Source organism: Oncorhynchus nerka, linkage group LG22 (assembly GCF_034236695.1).
Source record: "Oncorhynchus nerka isolate Pitt River linkage group LG22, Oner_Uvic_2.0, whole genome shotgun sequence".
NCBI lineage: Eukaryota > Metazoa > Chordata > Actinopteri > Salmoniformes > Salmonidae > Oncorhynchus > Oncorhynchus nerka.
In genome coordinates, this window is record NC_088417.1 from 21,738,203 (window position 1) to 21,757,340 (window position 19,138).

The following is a 19,138-nucleotide window of genomic DNA, read 5'->3' on the forward strand; positions in this document are numbered from 1 at the left end:
AGGGCAGGCCAAGATGCACATTCTCTAATATGAGTACTGCTGGCGTGTAGAGTAACCTTGTCTGAGACCTGAAGAAGTGTGTTAATTCCCTGTGTTCCCTTCTTACCTCCTCCTCTCCTCTGCCTGTCTTCCTTCTCTCACACTCCCCTCCAACCTCCAAACCTCCTCTCCACGACATGACAGCTCCTCCACTGATAAAGGGAGAGAGACAGAAAGAGAGAGAGACAGAAAGAGAGAGACAGAAAGAGAGAGACATCATGAAAACTATTGGCTTCAGTTCAACAGGGAGCAGTACATTATGAACGCATAGGAGGCAAAATGAAACCACATTTGAAAGATGTTTGTCTGTCGAAACATTAATTCATACTTCCCCTGAAAATTACTTCTATAAATTCTAAACCATTTTCATATGCCACAACTAATAACCCATCATCTTTATATTAAAACGTAAGTGCGGGTTCATGTATAATGCATTCTTCAACTATTCAAGGTTATACAGTATGTGACTATTATTCCTAAAGAACAAATTGTAGTACGTAGCAAAGAGATGAGCAATGAACCTTAGATGCAAATAAAATAAAGCTCTAAATAAAATGCAGTCAAATGATTTAAAAAGAGAACAATGCAAGTAGCTTCTCATTAAAGGCACACAAAGCCAGAGAACAAACATTTAGCCACTATGAACCCTGTCAAAACAGGGCTTTGTTGTGTCACACAAAGGAAACACTTCCTCTTTCGGTCAATAGATGGCACTCCTCACCTTACACAGCACACCAAGTGTGTACCCATCCATTCAATCATTTTGTTTCCCTATCTGTCTCTCTCTGTCTCTCTCCCTCTCTCGTTCTCTTCTATCTACATGGAATAAAATCATATTGTCCACCATGTAGTAGGTTTAGCATAGTGTGTTTATAAAGCATACAAAGGTTTTTGCTCTTTGTGAAACAGAATAGCCTTGCATTTTCATGCGTCTGTTTTTCAGCGAGTCACCATTTGCTTAAAAGACACATTTTCGGATAACCTCTGTCGCCCCTTTTATTCATTGTGGGTTTAAAACCATTGTTTTAGACAGTTTTTGCCACTCAGTCAGGATGCAATATGGAACGCTAAACTCCAGGTCACCTGTGTGTCATGGATATGTCTGCTTGCATTTATGTGTGTGCATTTTAAAATGGTGAGAAATGGGTATGATGCTATTAGTGACATACGCAGTGATTGTGGTGGGAGGACTGGAGAGAAAAGGACGGGAAAATGAATACTAAAACATCAACACTTGATAAATCCATGATTCATTTATGGCTTTGCAGAATCCAAACGGTTTAAATTGCAGCCGTAGGAAACTGGAACCTGTAAATATTTTACGATGCACAAACAGACTTTGATTTATTTTCATTATTTTATTCCAGCCCACCTTGGCTCGATTGCTGAATCTCAAGGTAAAAGTTTGTTATGAATCTAAATAATCGATATAAAGAGAACGAGTAAAGATGCATCTCAGGTTGATTCACATTCATCAGGAATCAGTTCAATATAACCTCTCTCACACTGACCATCCAGGGAGGGCAATTAATGCTGCACAGGCTTTCCTGTTTACAAACACACAGGCAAAGGTTAGGAGAGCAGACTTTGTACTGTAACCCCAAACAACACATGCAGAAACTAGAAAATGCTATTTCAGTTATTAAGGTTTAATATTGTCAATTTCTATGGAGACTGTAGGAGCAGAACAGACCCAGAACCAGTTAGTGTCCTGGCTGAGTGGGTTGTATCTTCCTTCTTTATTTTGAGGGAGTTACAAAAACAGATGGGCCTTTGCCTTACTTCCATCCAGTGATGCAAAACACACACACACACACACACACGCACGCACTCCCGCTCTCTGTCAGTGTTGTATTTACAGTGATCTGGCAGTGGAAGATGAGCCCCGGGCTATAACACTCTAACACACTACCTAACGCTCAGACTAGCAGGTAATCTGGTGTCTCACATCCTCCTTTGATACACACTGATCAATACACTGCTGTAACACCAGTCATTTTCTTCTGCTTCTACCTGCCTTCTCTCTTTCTTTTTATTAGGCTACATTTATAATTTATATCACACTGGCTGGATACGCAGACACAGACCTGTGTGTGTGTGTGTGTTCTAGAACAATAATAGCAACGATCAGTGCAAATGATAATGTGTTTGGTTGTCTGTGTTCGGGCTCAAAAACGCATTTTGTTTAAAAAAATAATAATTACGTTCAAACGGCTCTCCTGTGAAGTCGTGGCTTGCAACGCACGTCTAGTTTCATGAATCGGCTCTCCTGTGAAGTCGTGGCTTGCAACGCACGTCTAGTTTCATGAATCGGCTCTCCTGTGAAGTCGTGGCTTGCAACGCACGTCTAGTTTCATGAATCGGCTCTCCTGTGAAGTCGTGGCTTGCAACGCACGTCTAGTTTCATGAATCGGCTCTCCTGTGAAGTCGTGGCTTGCAACGCACGTCTAGTTTCATGAATCGGCTCTCCTGTGAAGTCGTGGCTTGCAATGCACGTCTAGTTTCATGAATCGGCTCTCCTGTGAAGTCGTGGCTTGCAACGCACATCTAGTTTCATGAATCGGGTCACATATACACTATGCATAGAAATGTATGTGGACACCCCTTCAAATTAGTGGATTTGGTTATTTCAGCAACAGCCGTTGATGATAGGTGTATAAAATTGAGCACACAGCCATGCAATCTCCATAAACAACATTGGCAGTTGAGCTGCCCCGGTCAACTGTAAGTGTTGTTATTGTGAAGTGGAAACGTCTAGGAACAACAATGGCTCAGCCGCGAAGTGGTAGGCCACACCAGCTCACAGAATGGGAGTGCGTAAAAATAGTCTGTCCTCGGTTGCAACAGTCACTACCGAGTTCCAAACTGCCTCTGGAAGCAACGTCAGCACAATAACTGTTCATTGAAGCTTCATGAAATGGGTTTACACTGCTCTAGAGTCCAATGACGGCGAGCCTTACACCACTCCATACAATGCTTGGAGTGGTGTAAAGCTTACCACCATTGGACTCTGGAGCAGTGTAAACCCATTTCCTGGAGCGTTCTCTGGAGTGATGAACGGCTCGTCACTATCTGGTAGTCCGGCGGACGAATCTGGGTTTGGCAGATACCAAGAGAACTCTATCTGCCCCAATGCATAGTGCCAACTGTAAAGTTTGGTGGAAAATGAATAATGGGCTGGGGCTGTTTTACATGGTTTGGGCTAGTTCCAGTTAAGGGAAATCTTAACACTATAGCATACAATGACATTCTAGACAATTCTGTGCTTCCAGCTTTGTGGTAGTAGTTTGGGGAAGGCCCTTTCCTGTTTCAGCATGACAATGCACCCGTGCACAAAGCGAGGTCCATATAGAAATAGTTTGTCAAATTCAATGTGGAAGAACTTGACTGGCCTGCACAAAGCCCTGACCTCAGCCCCATCAAACACCGTTGGGATGAAATGGAACGCAGACTGCAAACCAGGCATAATCGCCCAACATCAGTGCCTGACCTCACTAATGCTCTTGTGGCTGAATGGAAGCAAGTCCCTGCAGCAATGTTCCAACATCTAGTGGCAAGCCTTCCCAGAAGAGTTGAGGCTATTATAGCAGCAAAGGGGGGGGGGCAACTCCATATTAATGCCCATGATTTCGGAATGATTTTCGGCAAGCAGGTGCCCACATACTTTTGGTCATGTAGTGTATTTAACCCCCTGAGTCAATACATGTTAGAATCCCCTGGCAGTGATTACAGCTGTGAGTCTTTCTGGGTAAGTCTCAAAGAGCCTTCCACTCCTGGACTGAGCAACATTTGCACATTATTCTTTTCAAAATTCTTCAAGCTCTGTCAAATTGGTTGTTGATCAATGCCAGACAATAATTCTCAGGTCTTGCCATACAGTTTTTTACTTAAAACTGCCTGAAAATATACCTTGGCCACTCAGGAGCATTCACTGTCTTCTTGGTAAGCAACTCCAGTGTAGATTTGGGTTTGTGTTTGGGTTATTGTCCTGCTGAAAGGTGAATTAAGCTCCCAGTGTCTGGTGGAAAGCAGATTGAACAATGATTTCCTCTAGGATTTTGACTGTGCTTAGCTCCATTCCGTTTCTTTTTTTATCCTGAAAAACTCCTCAGTCCTTAACGATTACAAGCATGCCCATAACATGAGGCAGCAACCACTATCCTTCAAAATATGGAGAGTGGCACTCAGTAATGTGCTGTATTGGATTTGACCCAGATTTCTCCTATAACAGCCATTAAACTCTGTAACTGTTTTAAAGTCACCATTGGCCTCATGCTGAAATCCCTGAGCGTTTTCCTTCCTTTCCGGCAACTGAGTTAGGAAGGACGCCTGTATCTTTGTAGTGACTGGGTGTGTTCATACACCATCTAAAGTGTAATTAGTTATCTTCATCATGCTGAAAGGGATATTCAATGCCTGTTTTTCTATCCTTCTATCCTTTTTTATCCTTCTACCCTTCTTTGTGAAGCATTGGAAAACTTCCCTGGTCTTTGTGGTTGAATCTGTATTTGAAATTCACTGCTCGACTGAGGAACCTTACAATTATCTGTATGTGTGGGCTACAAGGGTATTCATTCAAATATCACTGCACACAAAGTGAGTCCATGAAACTTATTATGTGACTTGTTAAGCACATTTTTATTATGTGACTTGTTAAGCACAAACCTTTTGTTATTCAACCCCATAACAAAGGGGTTGAATACTTATTGACTCAAGACATTTTAGCTTTCATTTTTAACTAATTGGTCAAATGTTCTAACAACATAATTCCACTTTGACATTATGGAGTATTGGGTGTAGGCCAGTGACATTATGGAGTATTGTGGTGTAGGCCAGTGACATTATGGAGTATTGGGTGTAGGCCAGTGACATTATGGAGTATTGGGTGTAGGCCAGTGACAATAAATCTCTATTTAATCCATTTTAAATTCAGGCTGTAACACAGCAAAATGTGGAAAAAGTCAAGGGGTTTGAATACTTTCTGAAGGCACTGTAACGGGTGTGTGTGTGTGTGAGTGGAGGTGGATTTGAGGGCTGCTATGTCTCTCTCCAGGGTCTAAACCAGAAATATACGCTGGTCATTTCATCATCTTTAAACTCCAAACGAGTGTTAAAGACAGGGAATAGAATGGTGTCTCTGCAGCAACTCAGATCCACTGGTTAACACAATAAACATCCTATTTACATCCTGCACTGTACAGTATATACAACCAGTGGATCTGAGTTGCTGCAGAGGCACCATTCTACAGCTAAACCATGCTTGTTTCTGTGTGTGAATACTTCATGAAGGATGTCAATAAAAAATATTCTCCATATCAACATGATGAGGTATCAGTGTTTAAAAGTGGAAAAGAGATATATATATACACACACACACACACACACACACACACACACACACACACACACACACACACACACACACACACACACGAGGTAAAAACAGTTAATTGGTTTGTTCTCTAAATGTGGAACAGAATTCATAAGCGGTTTTAATTGTATCAACATCAGTATATACACACACCATATTCTGGCCATGATAAAGCCTTTACTAAAAGGCACACTGAGTAGTACTTAGAGCTGGGACGATGAACCCAAAATTATCCACACCGACCATACTGATAATTTACCACAGGCATTTTGCTGATATCGTTCAAGTACAATAAGTAGCCTGTGCTAAAGAAATGTGTTTAAAATGGAATATGGGGGATTGTTAAGGCCTTTAAGAGATGAATAGGGTTCAAGTAGTAGGGTTCTTCATTCATCTCTTAATGGGATAATTGATGGCTACAACCATCAAACTAGTAGCAGTAGTTTACTGGATCATTTAAAAAAAACTGTGTGCACATACATGTTATACACTTATCATTCTATTTATCATTATCACATCAATTCAGGCAATTTATCCTGATATGCATTTTTGCCCAACTTTAGTAACACTTACAGTATGTAACATTGATTTATTGATCAGTGAGGTATGCCATTGGAAACATGCTATTTTGGAAAAAGTGAATGAATTATTGAGATGTACTCTAAAGCAGGATGGTGACATTGACAGGAAAGGCCTTATTATCTCTGCGCTGGAGAAAGCTTCAGTATATAAGGCTTTCCTATCTATATGTATCACCAGCTGTCTTGTCCTCTCCTATCAGACTCTCCTCTCCTCCATCATCCCTTGCGATCGCTCTTTCCCCCGGAACCCTCATATTAAATGTTATTTACATCGAAGTGTTTCCACGGTTGCGAGGGTTCTAGAAACAGAATGTGATGGATCATTCTTTCCTCCGGACTCCGCCTACCTGTCTGATGATCATCTCACAGTCAGCCAATCATAGACCGACTCCTCTGCAGTCTGACGTGGCTTATTTCTGCTCGTGACACATTCAGGGCCAGTTTCAGTCAAACAGGCCTTGGTGATGTATATTACTGTACATGCAATAACGTAACTCTCTCTCTCTCTTTCGCAGACAAAAGGTGTGTGTTTCAACTAAGACAATAAAGATATGTTGATTGATTAGTACCTGTCTGTCTGTGACTCCTGCGTAGTTCCAACAGGGCCTCTTTGAGTGTCTGCGCTTCCTCTTTATCTTCCTCAAGCTCCCTGGTTCTCCTCTTCACCTCCTCTTTCTCCTCTTCCAGCTCCCTGGTTCTCCTCTTTACCTCCTCTTTCTCTTCCTCCAGCTCCCTGGTTCTCCTCTTCACCTCCTCTTTCTCCTCTTCCAGCTCCCTGGTTCTCCTCTTCACCTCCTCTTTCTCTTCCTCCAGCTCCCTGGTTCTCCTCTTCACCTCCTCTTTCTCTTCCTCCAGCTCCCTGGTTCTCCTCTTCACCTCCTCTTTATCTTCCTCCAGCTCCCTGGTTCTCCTCTTCACCTCCTCTTTCTCTTCCTCCAGCTCCCTGGTTCTCCTCTTCACCTCCTCTTTCTCTTCCTCCAGCTCCCTGCTTCTCCTCTTCACCTCCTCTTTCTCTTCCTCCAGCTCCCTGCTTCTCCTCTTCACCTCCTCTTTCTCTTCCTCCAGCTCCCTGCTTCTCCTCTTCACCTCCTCTTTCTCTTCCTCCAGCTCCCTGCTTCTCCTCTTCACCTCCTCTTTCTCTTCCTCCAGCTCCCTGCTTCTCCTCTTCACCTCCTCTTTCTCTTCCTCCAGCTCCCTGCATTTCCTCTTTAGCATCTCCTTGGCCTCCTCACCAAGTCTGTGTTCCTCCTCTCTCTGCTCCTGCGCCTCCTTTCTGAGCCTCTGCACCCAGACTTTCTCCTCCTTCAGATCCTTGGTTCTCCTCTGAAGGAGCAGCTTGGTTTCCTTCAGGTCCTCCTCAACTTGCTGGAGCAAGACATCCTGCCCCTGGATGGTCTGGCCAGAGAAAGAGTGTGTGACTGTTAGTTACTATCTAAACAGTCGAAAAGGTCCCAAGGTGTGTATGTGTGTGTGTGTGTGTGTGTGTGTGTGTGTGTATGTGTGTGTGTTGTGGTGGAAAAGCTTAATTATTGCAATAATGAATCGATGTTAAATAAAGATTGCTTGAATAACTGTCCAAGTCTCTCTCAGTATACTTGAATTTCCAACACAGTGTGCGCAAACATTATGTCATTAACAGAGGTGATTATTAAGTAACCCTAAAGAAAGACTGACGTAATAAAAGATGATACCATACAGAATTATTATCAAAATCATTCTGCGTGCATGGATCACATCCAATGGCCCTGCCTTTGTAGACTGGCTGCTCCCTAATACCAACTCCCTAACTGTTCTACTGTGTTGTAGCCATGTTGAAGGAGCATCTAGCTCTGTCCACACATACACATACAGGCCCATGTTAACTAAAGCTCATCTATGTCTAGGGCGCCATTAAACTTCAGATGTACATTAACACAATATATCATTGTTCATTAATAATAATCAACCATACATGTAATCAGAGTTGCTCCACAGCCCTCTCTACGCATGTATTATGTTTGCAGATGTAATTAATGTAGATTTATATGTGTCGTTACATTACACAGGCTCGTCAGCTACAGCAGTGGTTCCCAAACTGTTGGTCAGGACACACTCGCGGTTCATGGGTCCAGGTGGGTCACGGGACAACATTGCAAAAATGATTTTATTTTTATACATTATCGGGATAGAAAAACGTTTTCAGTGTAAACTTAAACGACTAAAACCAGATATAAAGTATGTAGAAAAGATAATGGAGCTATATATTTTAAAGTAATAGCCTATAATCTTTGAGAATTTACAATCAACAAGATAAAAGAAAGACAATCAGGCCCACATTGACTTTCAGCAATAGAACACATCATTAGCCATGTCAAAATGCGTAGAATTGTAGGAAATAAGCTTAAAAAACTGAAAATGTTGCTCTCAGGTTCATGGCAGAATGTATACAATTACAGGAGATTAGCTTTGAAACGGCTACATTTTTCCCCCGCTGCCAAGATTATATTTCTGACTTATTCTTTGGTCTGTGCGTGTGTTTTTAAACGCTCAACCCCTATGGTGGGTTGCGACTCAAAACACACCTCAATTTGTGGGTCATGAAGCAAAACGCTTTGTGAACCCCTGAGCTAGAGCACAGTGTCCCTTCATGACAACGGCTGAGTGAACTGACGTGAAAAGGACAATCACAACACACACGCTATCCTCCCAACACACACGCTATCCTCCCAACACACGCGCTATCCTCCCAACACACGCGCTATCCTCCCAACACACGCGCTATCCTCCCAACACACGCGCTATCCTCCCAACACACGCGCTATCCTCCCAACACACGCGCTATCCTCCCAACACACGCGCTATCCTCCCAACACACGCGCTATCCTCCCAACACACACGCTATCCTCACAACACACACGCTATCCTCACAACACACACTCTATCCTCACAACACACACGCTATCCTCCCAACACACACGCTATCCTCACAAGTCATTAGGTGGCCTGCTGGGGGTGTGTGACACGCATGTCATGTGTTTGTGCTAACGGGGTAGACCCACACACAGGGCACCCAAGTGCCCGAGACTGGCAGCTTTGTCTTGGCACAGTGCCATGGCACCAGTCGTTATCACACCCTCGTCACCACTTAACCTCATTTGAAAATTTAGTGTCCATTTCACATGTTAATTGGAGTCAATTGAGCCGAGCCTGGCACCACTTGGAGCTTTAATTAATGGCAGGGTAATTTGTTTCTGTCAGGCAATCGGAGGATAGGGGTTAGAAGTGTGTGTGAGAGAATATATTTTTTAGATCTGGGTTCATATGCCATGTCTGTTAGGCTGAAAATGATTATATTGCATCCTACAGTCATGGAGAGAGAAACCCCAGCCTACTAATCTCATTTTTCCAGTTCCTTCAAATCTGCTGACCCTGATAGGGGCAAGGGGCTATAGGGTAGGAGCTAGGGGCTACAGAAGGGGTCACCAACCTTTTCTAGTATGAGAGCTACTTGAATGAAAAATGTTGTGAGCTACTAATTATTTTCTAGCTTTCAAATAGGCACATACTTTTCTTCTCCCCTGCAACTCTTCCCCAGGTCCTTAGTGTACAAGAGAAAGTAGCGCACTGTTTTTGATCAATATACCTTGTAAAATAATGGTTCATAAACAATTTTTTCACGCTCAAAATTACAACTGTTCATACAGAAACAACGGAATTGGATTGTTCTGAGGCCATGTCAATGGTTAAATTACATCAAAAGGCCATTTTTTTGTATAATTCCCCTTTAATTGAGCATCCGGCCCTTTAATTGCACATCTAGCTAGTGAGGAATGTGCCATCTAATGTGCTGGTCTAGTGATGGTTCTGTACTGCTGCAGCTCATTTCATGGTAGAGTTTGCAGATAACAAATAGATTCAAATGATATACTTCATGATATACTTCTACTAGGTAAGCCTACTCTGCAATCAACCTGTTGGAGATCCCTGGGTTAGGGTAAGCACCTGGGTGTCCTAAACATTTCCTAATCCTAACTGACCTGTTGTCTCTGTGTACAGGTGTCGTGGGTGTCGACCAGCTCCTCCTGTAGGCCTGTCACTTCCTCCTGTAGCTGTGTCACTTCCTGCTCCAGCTGTGTGTGAGTGACCAGATGTTTGCGGTGGGAGGCGGCCAGGTCCAGGTGAAGAGATTGCAGGGTTCTCTCTAGCCCCGCCTTCTCCTGGCTCTGCTTCTCTAGTTCCTCCTCCCTGCGAGCATACTCTGCCCTCATCTGTAGCAGGGCCTGTTCGCAATTGGCCAAGCGCTCTACCTGCTCTGTGGATTGCTGTTGAGAAGTCAATACACATTATTATTTATAGGGATGGTGGTACTGGTATTCTGAAAAATAACTTGCTGGTGACATATATCTCCACACTGCTATATGCTCCCAAAACTGCTCTGCTCGATTGATGCCCATTGGTTTAACTGTTAAGTTTCAGTACAGTTAGGGTGACCACCTCCTGGATTGTGCAGGACCGTTACACATTTTGGCCCTTTGTCCCGCAATCAAAACAATTATGTCCTCCATTTTATCATCAAATTCAAACACCACTAATTTAGAAAAAAAAGGTGGATGTGTCCCATATTTCAGTCAGACATTCCAACCTGTATCTTGAAGTCATGTTGAGCTCATATACAGTGCTTTCGGAAAGTATTCAAGCCAAGCGTCAGGAGAAAACCTGGCACCATCCCTATGGTGAAGCATGGTGGTGGCAGCATCATGCAATGGGGATGTTTTTCAGTGGCAGGGACTGGGAGACTAGTCAGGATCGGGACAAAAATGAATGGAGCAAAGTACAGAGAGATCCTTGATGAAAACCTGCTCCAGAGTGTTCAGGACCTCAGATTGGAGTGAAGTTTCACCTTCGTGGTTTCACACAATGTGGTATTGTGTGTAGATTGATGAGGGAAAACTATTTAATACATTTTTGAATAAGCCTGAAACCTAACAAATGTGGAAAAAGTCAAGGGGTCTGAATACTTTCCGAAGGCACTGTGTATGTATGTGTATACAGTGGGGAGAACAAGTATTTGATATACTGCCGATTTTGCAGGTTTTCCCACTTACAAAGCATGTAGAGGTCTGTAGTTATTTATCATAGGTACAAATCAACTGTGACAGATGGAATCTAAAACAAAAATCCAGAAAATCACATTGTATGATTTTTATGTAATTGTTTTGCATTTTATTGCATGACATAAGTATTTGACACATCAGAAAAGCAGAACTTAATATTTGGTACAGAATCCTTTGTTTGCAATTACAGAGATCATACGTTTCCTGTAGTTCTTGACCAGGTTTGCACACACTGCAGCAGGGATTTTGGCCCACTTCTCCATACAGACCTTCTCCAGATCCTTCAGGTTTCGGGGCTGAAGGATACGGACTTTCAGCTCTCTCCAAAGATGTTCTATTGGGTTCAGGTCTGGAGACTGGCTAGGCCACTCCAGGACCTTGAGATGCTTCTTACGGAGCCACTCCTTAGTTGCCCTGGCTGTGTGTTTCGGGTCGTTGTCATGCTGGATGACTCAGCCACGACCAATCTTCAATGCTCTTACTGAGGGAAGGAGGTTGTTGGCCAAGATATCGCGATACATGGCCTCATCCATCCTCCCCTCAATACGGTGCAGTCGTCCTCTCCCCTTTGCAGAAAAGCATCCCCAAAGAATGATGTTTCCACCTCCATGCTTCACGGCTGGGATGGTGTTCTTGGGGTTGTAATCATCCTTCTTCTTCCTCCAAACACGGCGAGTGGAGTTTAGACTAAAAAGCTCTATTTTTGTCTCCTCAGACCACATGACCTTCTCCCATTCCTCCTCTGGATCATCCAGATGGTCATTGGCAAACTTCAGACGGGCCTGGACATGACCTGGCTTGAGCAGGGGGACCTTGCGTGCGCTGCAGGATTTTAATCCATGACGGCGTAGTGTGTTACTAATGGTTCTCTTTGAGACTGTGGTCCCAGCTCTCTTATGGTCATTGACCAGGTCCTGCCGTGTAGTTCTGGGCTGATCCCTCACCTTCCTCATGATCATTGATGACCCACGAGGTGAGATCTTGCATGGAGCCCCAGACCGAGGGTGATTGACCATCATCTTGAACTTCTTCCATTTTCTAATAACTGCGCCGACAGTTGTTGCCTTCTCACCAAGCTGCTTGCCTATTGTCCTGTAGCCCATCCCAGCCTTGTGCAGGTCTACAATGTTATCCCTGATGTCCTTACACAGCTCTCTGGTCTTGGCCATTTTGGAGAGGTTGGAGTCTGTTTGATTGAGTGTGTGGACAGGTGTCTTTTATACAGGTAACGAGTTCAAACAGGTGCAGTTAATACAGGTAATGAGTGGAGAACAGGAGTCTTCTTAAAGAAAAACTAACAGGTCTGTGAGAGCCAGAATTCTTACTGGTTGGTAGGTGATCAAATACTTATGTCATGCAATAAAATGAAAATTAATTACATAAAAATCATACAATGTGATTTTTGGGATTTTTGTTTAAGATTCCGTCTCTCACAGTTGAAGTGTACCTATGATAAAAATGACAGACCTAGAAAAACCTGCAAAATCAGCAGTGTATCAAATACTTGTTCTCCCCACTGTATACACACACACACACACACACACACACACACACACACACACACACACACACACACACAATATATATATATATATATATGTATATTATATAATATAATCATACATATCTATATATATATATATATATATACACACACACTATAAACTGGGTGGTTCGAGCCCTGAATGCTGATTGGCTGAGACAACAAAACATTCAGTTTTACTGCTCTAATTACGTTGGTAACCAGTTTATAATAGCAATAAGGCACCTCGGTGGTTTGTGGTATATGGCCAATATACCACGACTAAGGGCTGTGTCCAGGCACTCCGTGTTGCGTCGAGCATAAGAACAATCCTTAGCCGTGATATATTGGCCATATACCACACCTCCTCTGGCCTTACTGCTTAAATATATATACACACACACACTGAATATATCATAAGGATGTGGTACGGGTGATATTAAACACGTCTCCAATCTCTGATTTTCTGTGCAGCGCAATACGAGAGGTAGACCAATGTCATATGCCTATCTTCAACCAATAATTTTTCTCAAATCCTTCCGGGCTAAATGACAGAAAAACGTGGAGAGGACATCGAGGCTTAACTACTTACAAAGAGCTACAAACGTAAGTAAATAGCAGTATTAGACTGAAACATAGAAGATCATTTTGTCAAACTTGTGAGGGTCACCATGCTCATCAGTTGCTCATTCAACATATTTGCTTCTACATCTTTGTGTGTGTATGTGTGTGGTGGAGGGGGGTCCTGCCAAATGTTTTTATTCATGTAGGCTACTACCTTCTGCAGTTGTAGTCTCTGTCTTTGTAAGGCACAATACTGCTCATCAGAGTAGGAGTAATTCTGTTGGTAGGACTTCAGAGAACTCTCATACTTTAGTATCTGTGGGGAGATGACAGTCTGTTACTAATGGACATGACCTGGAGCTACCCCTCAACTTACCTCTATCATAGACTCTATCATAGAAAGATACTCAATTGACAGACAGACAGGCAGACATGTAGGGACACAGACAGTGACTCAGGCAGACAGATAGACAGTGACTCAGACAGACAGACAGACAGTGACTCAGACAGACAGACAGACCGACAGACAGACAGACAGACAGACAGACATGTAGGGACACAGACAGTGACTCAGGCAGACAGATAGACAGTGACTCAGACAGACAGTGACTCAGACAGACAGACAGACAGACAGACAGACAGACAGACAGACAGACAGACAGACAGACAGACAGACAGACAGACAGACAGACAGACAGACAGACAGACAGACAGACAGACAGACAGACAGAAACAGAGAGTGCAGTGAGACTGGAGGTAGAGAATTACTGAAACACCAACTACAGATGAGATCCTCTCCTCAACAGAACCCACTCACATCTAACTCATTACACAATGTAATAAAGTATCAAATACAGACATTCTTCAAACAGCTAACTCTTTTATAAAGCACAGATTCAATTTGATTTGATTAGAATGACATTCCGCCGTGTTGACCTTGTCAGCCGAGTTGAACCAAATTACATTTTCCCGTAATAAAGATTATTCATTTGTAGACAGACTCAGTAAATATCCTCAAACAGAGGCACACACACACACACACACACACACACACACACACACACACACACACACACACACACACACACACACACACACCTCCACTGTCATTTCTGTTTTGCTCAGGATTGCTATCAATATAATATAATTTCACTGAACTTGCACCCATAACTCATGAACAGAACGATCTTTATAGTTGCTACAATTATGAAAAAGGTCACTCAGATTACTTTTATTTAACTTGGCATACTGCAGACAATTTTCTCGAAGAGACTCACAAATTAAAATAAATATGAAACTAGGCATATGTATTATTGTAGCTAGCATTGTCCTTACTTCAGGTTAGGATATTAGACAATGCAGGGCAAAATAGCCCACAATTTTCAAGAAAAGGAAAATTGTTATAAAGATGTAGTATGAAATACATATGGGGATGATATATCTACATACAGTAGATATTTATTCCTTTCCACTCTCTATATAAGTCTAGTGTCAACCATAACACTGACACACCTGAGTTTTCTGTGTGTCCACCTCTTGCTGTAGATGTTGTATGGTTCCTTCACACTGTTCCACTCTCTCACGCCCCTCCCTCAGAGCCATCTGATTGGCCTGCAGCTCATCAGTCAGTTGGTCCAGGGCTTCCTCCGAGCGCTCCCATTGGCCAAGTTTTTCTTCGTAGCGCCCTTCCAGCTCTGTAAGCTCCGCCTTAACCCTGTCTACCACTGCCTTGGATTCAGTCAGCTGTCAATCAAAACCAAATAGAACAGGTTGACATTGGTCATTGGAGTAAAACTTGCATTTTGAAAGTGAGTGGTCCAATGCTAGAAACTAGCATAGACTACCTGTTGTTGTGTATATCTGAGCTCCTCCTCCACACACTCTATGTGTCCCTGGAGCTGCTGCACCTTCTCCATGGCAACGCAGTACTTCTGTTTAAAGATGGCCGCCTTCTCCTCCTGGCCCTGAGTCCTGGACATGGTTTCACTCAGGTCCTCCTGGAGGTCCGTCAGTTGTTGCCTCAAAAGCTCTATCTCAGTGTCTTGTGTGTTTTCCAACCCTTTAGCTTCTTCAACCTACATCCACAGCAATACAAAAACATCACATTGGATATGATAGACAAAGATCAAAAGGCAAAAAAATAGTCATAATGTGCATCCACACGCACACACACACACACTCTTTTGGTCACTAACTGACCCAGTAATACTGTACACTCCTAGTTTAAATAAGGGCCATGCTATCTGAGGTGGGAGTGAATGGGCCCTTCTCTACAGATAGGTCCTGTGGTATTGTAAACTATCAGCCACAGAAGACACAGAAGCTAGAGCGAGGAGCGAGGAGATTCGATCCAGCAACCTTTCTGTTACTGGCCCAACGCTCTAACCACTAGGCTACCTGCCGCCCCTATTATTGTTTGGTGTTGGGTGTAAATCTTTTTCTGTCCAGTTTGGTGTTGATCACTGAAAACAAGTGCGCAATAGTAGTAAAGAGTAGAACTGGTGGTTGATTCAGCTGCTAGAGAATCATTGTCCTTCTTCTTATTCTAATACTCAGATGAATCCAGGAAGTGAAATCTGACTGATCCTTGTGTTAAACTCAGACCCAGCCCACCTTTAGCGATCAGTGTTAAACTAGACTAACGTCATTAATCCAGCTAACTGTTAAGGTTCAGAGTTAAAATTTGACAAAAGTAGATTAACTCCTAATACAGATCAGCCGGTGGGTTAACTCCCTCAGTACTGACAGCAGGCAGACCAGTTAGAGCCACTGGTTCACCGGAGTCCTCTCAGCTGATTTAACTGGAGATTAACACACGCTAATACCAGTAATACCAGCTCCCAAGCACCGCACCTCTATGGCTGGGTAACGAGAGAGAGAGAGAGAGAGAGAGAGAGAGAGAGAGAGAGAGAAAAGAGAAGAAATGTACCGTTTTGTAATAGGCTTTTCAGAGAAGTACCACACCTTCACTCCATTCATGTTAAAAAAAAAACACTACTTAATGTGGTTCCACTTTCTAAAACTGTGGACATATTTGACTGAATTATCCAGTGTGTGTGTGTACGTCCTGCAAACCCTTCTCTCTGTCTAGTTATTTGTAATGGAGTGTGAAGACGCGTGTCGTTCCCAGCACAAGCAGAGTCAAACACAATCCCACAACATCAATCTGATCTAAGACAACACACCACCATCCCTTGGCCTAGTGGTGCATTACACACACATATACTGTTCACACACACTGTACACACACATATACTGTTCACACACACTGTACATACACATATATACTGTTCACACATACTGTACACACACACACACATACTGTTCACACATACTGTACACACATACTGTTCACACACACATACTGTTCACACACATACTGTACACACTTACTGTACACACACACACACTGTACACACATACTGTACACACACATATATACTGTTCACACATACTGTACACACACATATACTGTACACACATATACTGTACACACACACATACTGTACACACACCATCATTTGCAAATAAATTCCTTAAAAATCCTACAATGTGATTTTCTGGATTTTTTTCCCTCATTTTGTCTGTCATAATTGAAGTGTACCTATGATGAAAATTACAGGCCTCTCTCATCTTTTTAAGTGGGAGAACTTGCACAATTGGTAGCTGACTAAATACTTTTTTGCCCCACTGTATATACTGTTCACACATACTGTACACACCCATATATACTGTTCACACATACTGTATACACCCATATATACTGTTCACACATACTGTACACACCCATATATACTGTTCACACATACTGTACACACACGTACACTGTTCACACATACTGTATACACCCGTATACTGTTCACACATACATATACTGTTCACACATACTGTACACACACAAATACATACTGTTCACACATACTGTACACACACAAATACATACTGTTCACACATACTGTACACACACATATATGCTGTTCACCCATACTGTACACACCCCTATGCTGTTCACACATACTGTACACACCCCTATGCTGTTCACACATACTGTACACACCTGTATACTGTTCACACATACTGTACACACCCGCATACTGTACACACCCCTATGCTGTTCACACATACTGTACACACCCGCATACTGTACACACCCATATACTGTTCACACATACTGTACACACCCCTATACTGTTCACACATACTGCAAACACGACTATACTGTTCACATATACTGTACACACACACATATACTGTTCACACATACTGTACACACACATACTGTTCACACATACTGTACACACACATATATACTGTTCACACATACTGTACACACACATATATACTGTTCACACATACTGTACACACACATATACTGTTCACACATACTGTACACACACATATACTGTTCACACATACTGTACACACACATATATATACTGTTCACACACATATACTGTTCACACCCAAATGAATTTAAACAAGAGATGGGCAAATGACACCCCTTTTGCAGGTCTTCGGATCAGTCTGGATTTCAACTTACTGTTGCACGTTAGAATAGTAAAAACACACAAGGTGCAATTTTCACATTTGTTTGTACATCAGCAGTTCTCTCTTGATATGCCAGTCACTGATCATCACTCAATTAGCCCATGTCAGATAACATTTATAGATTGGTAAGTTAGTCTAGTGCCCAGCTATCTAAACTTGTAGTGATCATGGTCAAATTACTGACCGTGGGGGTCCCCATTGACACAACACAGTTTGGCTTATGGCCCCCAAAAGGCTAGTGCTGGCTCTGAATATGTGTGGGTATGGATGTGGGTACACAGACCCGCGAGACACTGCAATCCTCATGAGGAGTTTAGATCGTCTGAGGCCCCCACCCCCATCCCTAATTCAAACCATTCCATTTTGTACCTTTTTAATCGAAGTCGAAGAACATAGCTGTTTGATAAGCGACATACAATGAGGGTAACAGAAGTGCTGTGATATTGTTGTGACTGTAATCAGGAGCTTGTGGTCCAGAGGAAAACGCCACACATCATAGTGACCTTTCAGACCTGCTTGTAGAACTGATAGTGTCCTGTAGAACGGACGGGTCTGTGTCTATTTGTGTCCATAATCACATGTTGTTTTTCCCAATGCTTTAACTCTCTTCAGCTCAACTATGCACTTCATCCTGCTTTGACTGTGATGAGAGAATCAGTGACGTTCTTACCACAAGATGACTATTGTTGTTTGGTGTGCTAGTGATGTGAAACAGTAAATGTAAATCAGATACATCCCCCTTCTCACCTCTGGACAGACTCCTCACCTTCTCCAGAGCCTCCTGGTATCCCTCCTCTGCCAGTTGGAGCTTTCCCCTCAGCTCTGTGACCTCTGACCTGCGCTCTCTGACCTCGGCCTGGGATCGGCTTAGCTCAGAGGAAGCCTGCTCTAATTGGCTGCTGAGCAGGAAGTGCCTGTGGCTCCAGCGCTCTGTGTCGGCTCTGTGGTTCTGTTTCATTGAGTCTAGATCAGATGTTAGCTGCTCTATAGCCATGTTCTGGGACTTCACCTGGACACAGAGGAGGGGGTTACTGTGTGTGTCTGTGTGTGTGTGTCTGTCTGTCTGTCTGCGTGTGTGTGTGTACCTGTTGCTGTGCGATACAGAGTGCATTCTGTATCTGTTGTCGTTCCATCACTTCCTGGTCTCTAAGCCCCTCCCCCTCTCTGACCATCTGCCTGAGAAGACACGCCTCTTCCTGTTGACCCTTGACCTTCTGATTCAGACGGCTGACCTCAGCCTCCAGCATGGCCAGCTGAGGGACACACACACAGAGACAGACAGTGTGTACACGTACACAAAAGGTGTTGAAATACATATAGACCAATTAGAGATCTGAAATGTCGTCTCTCACCTCCTCCTGTGTCCCTTGATACTTCTGCTCCGCTTTACTCAGCTCTGTCCTCAACTGTAGAATCACCT

General features: G+C 43.1%; 1 protein-coding gene across 3 annotated transcripts in view; it reads right to left on the reverse strand.

The window, feature by feature from the left end:
• Window positions 1-19,138, reverse strand: part of LOC115104505 (trichohyalin-like) — a 173,689-nt gene that overhangs the window by 57,766 nt on the left and 96,785 nt on the right. For all 3 annotated transcript variants that reach the window (XM_065007062.1, XM_065007064.1, XM_065007063.1), the window contains 9 exons: window positions 19,071-19,136; window positions 18,804-18,971; window positions 18,485-18,727; window positions 15,015-15,245; window positions 14,683-14,913; window positions 13,385-13,486; window positions 10,008-10,292; window positions 6,561-7,386; window positions 107-191 (listed from right to left, as the gene is read on the reverse strand). In XM_065007062.1, the coding sequence (XP_064863134.1) occupies window positions 107-191; window positions 6,561-7,386; window positions 10,008-10,292; window positions 13,385-13,486; window positions 14,683-14,913; window positions 15,015-15,245; window positions 18,485-18,727; window positions 18,804-18,971; window positions 19,071-19,136 (2,237 nt within the window). The remainder of the gene's footprint in view (window positions 1-106; window positions 192-6,560; window positions 7,387-10,007; window positions 10,293-13,384; window positions 13,487-14,682; window positions 14,914-15,014; window positions 15,246-18,484; window positions 18,728-18,803; window positions 18,972-19,070; window positions 19,137-19,138) is intronic.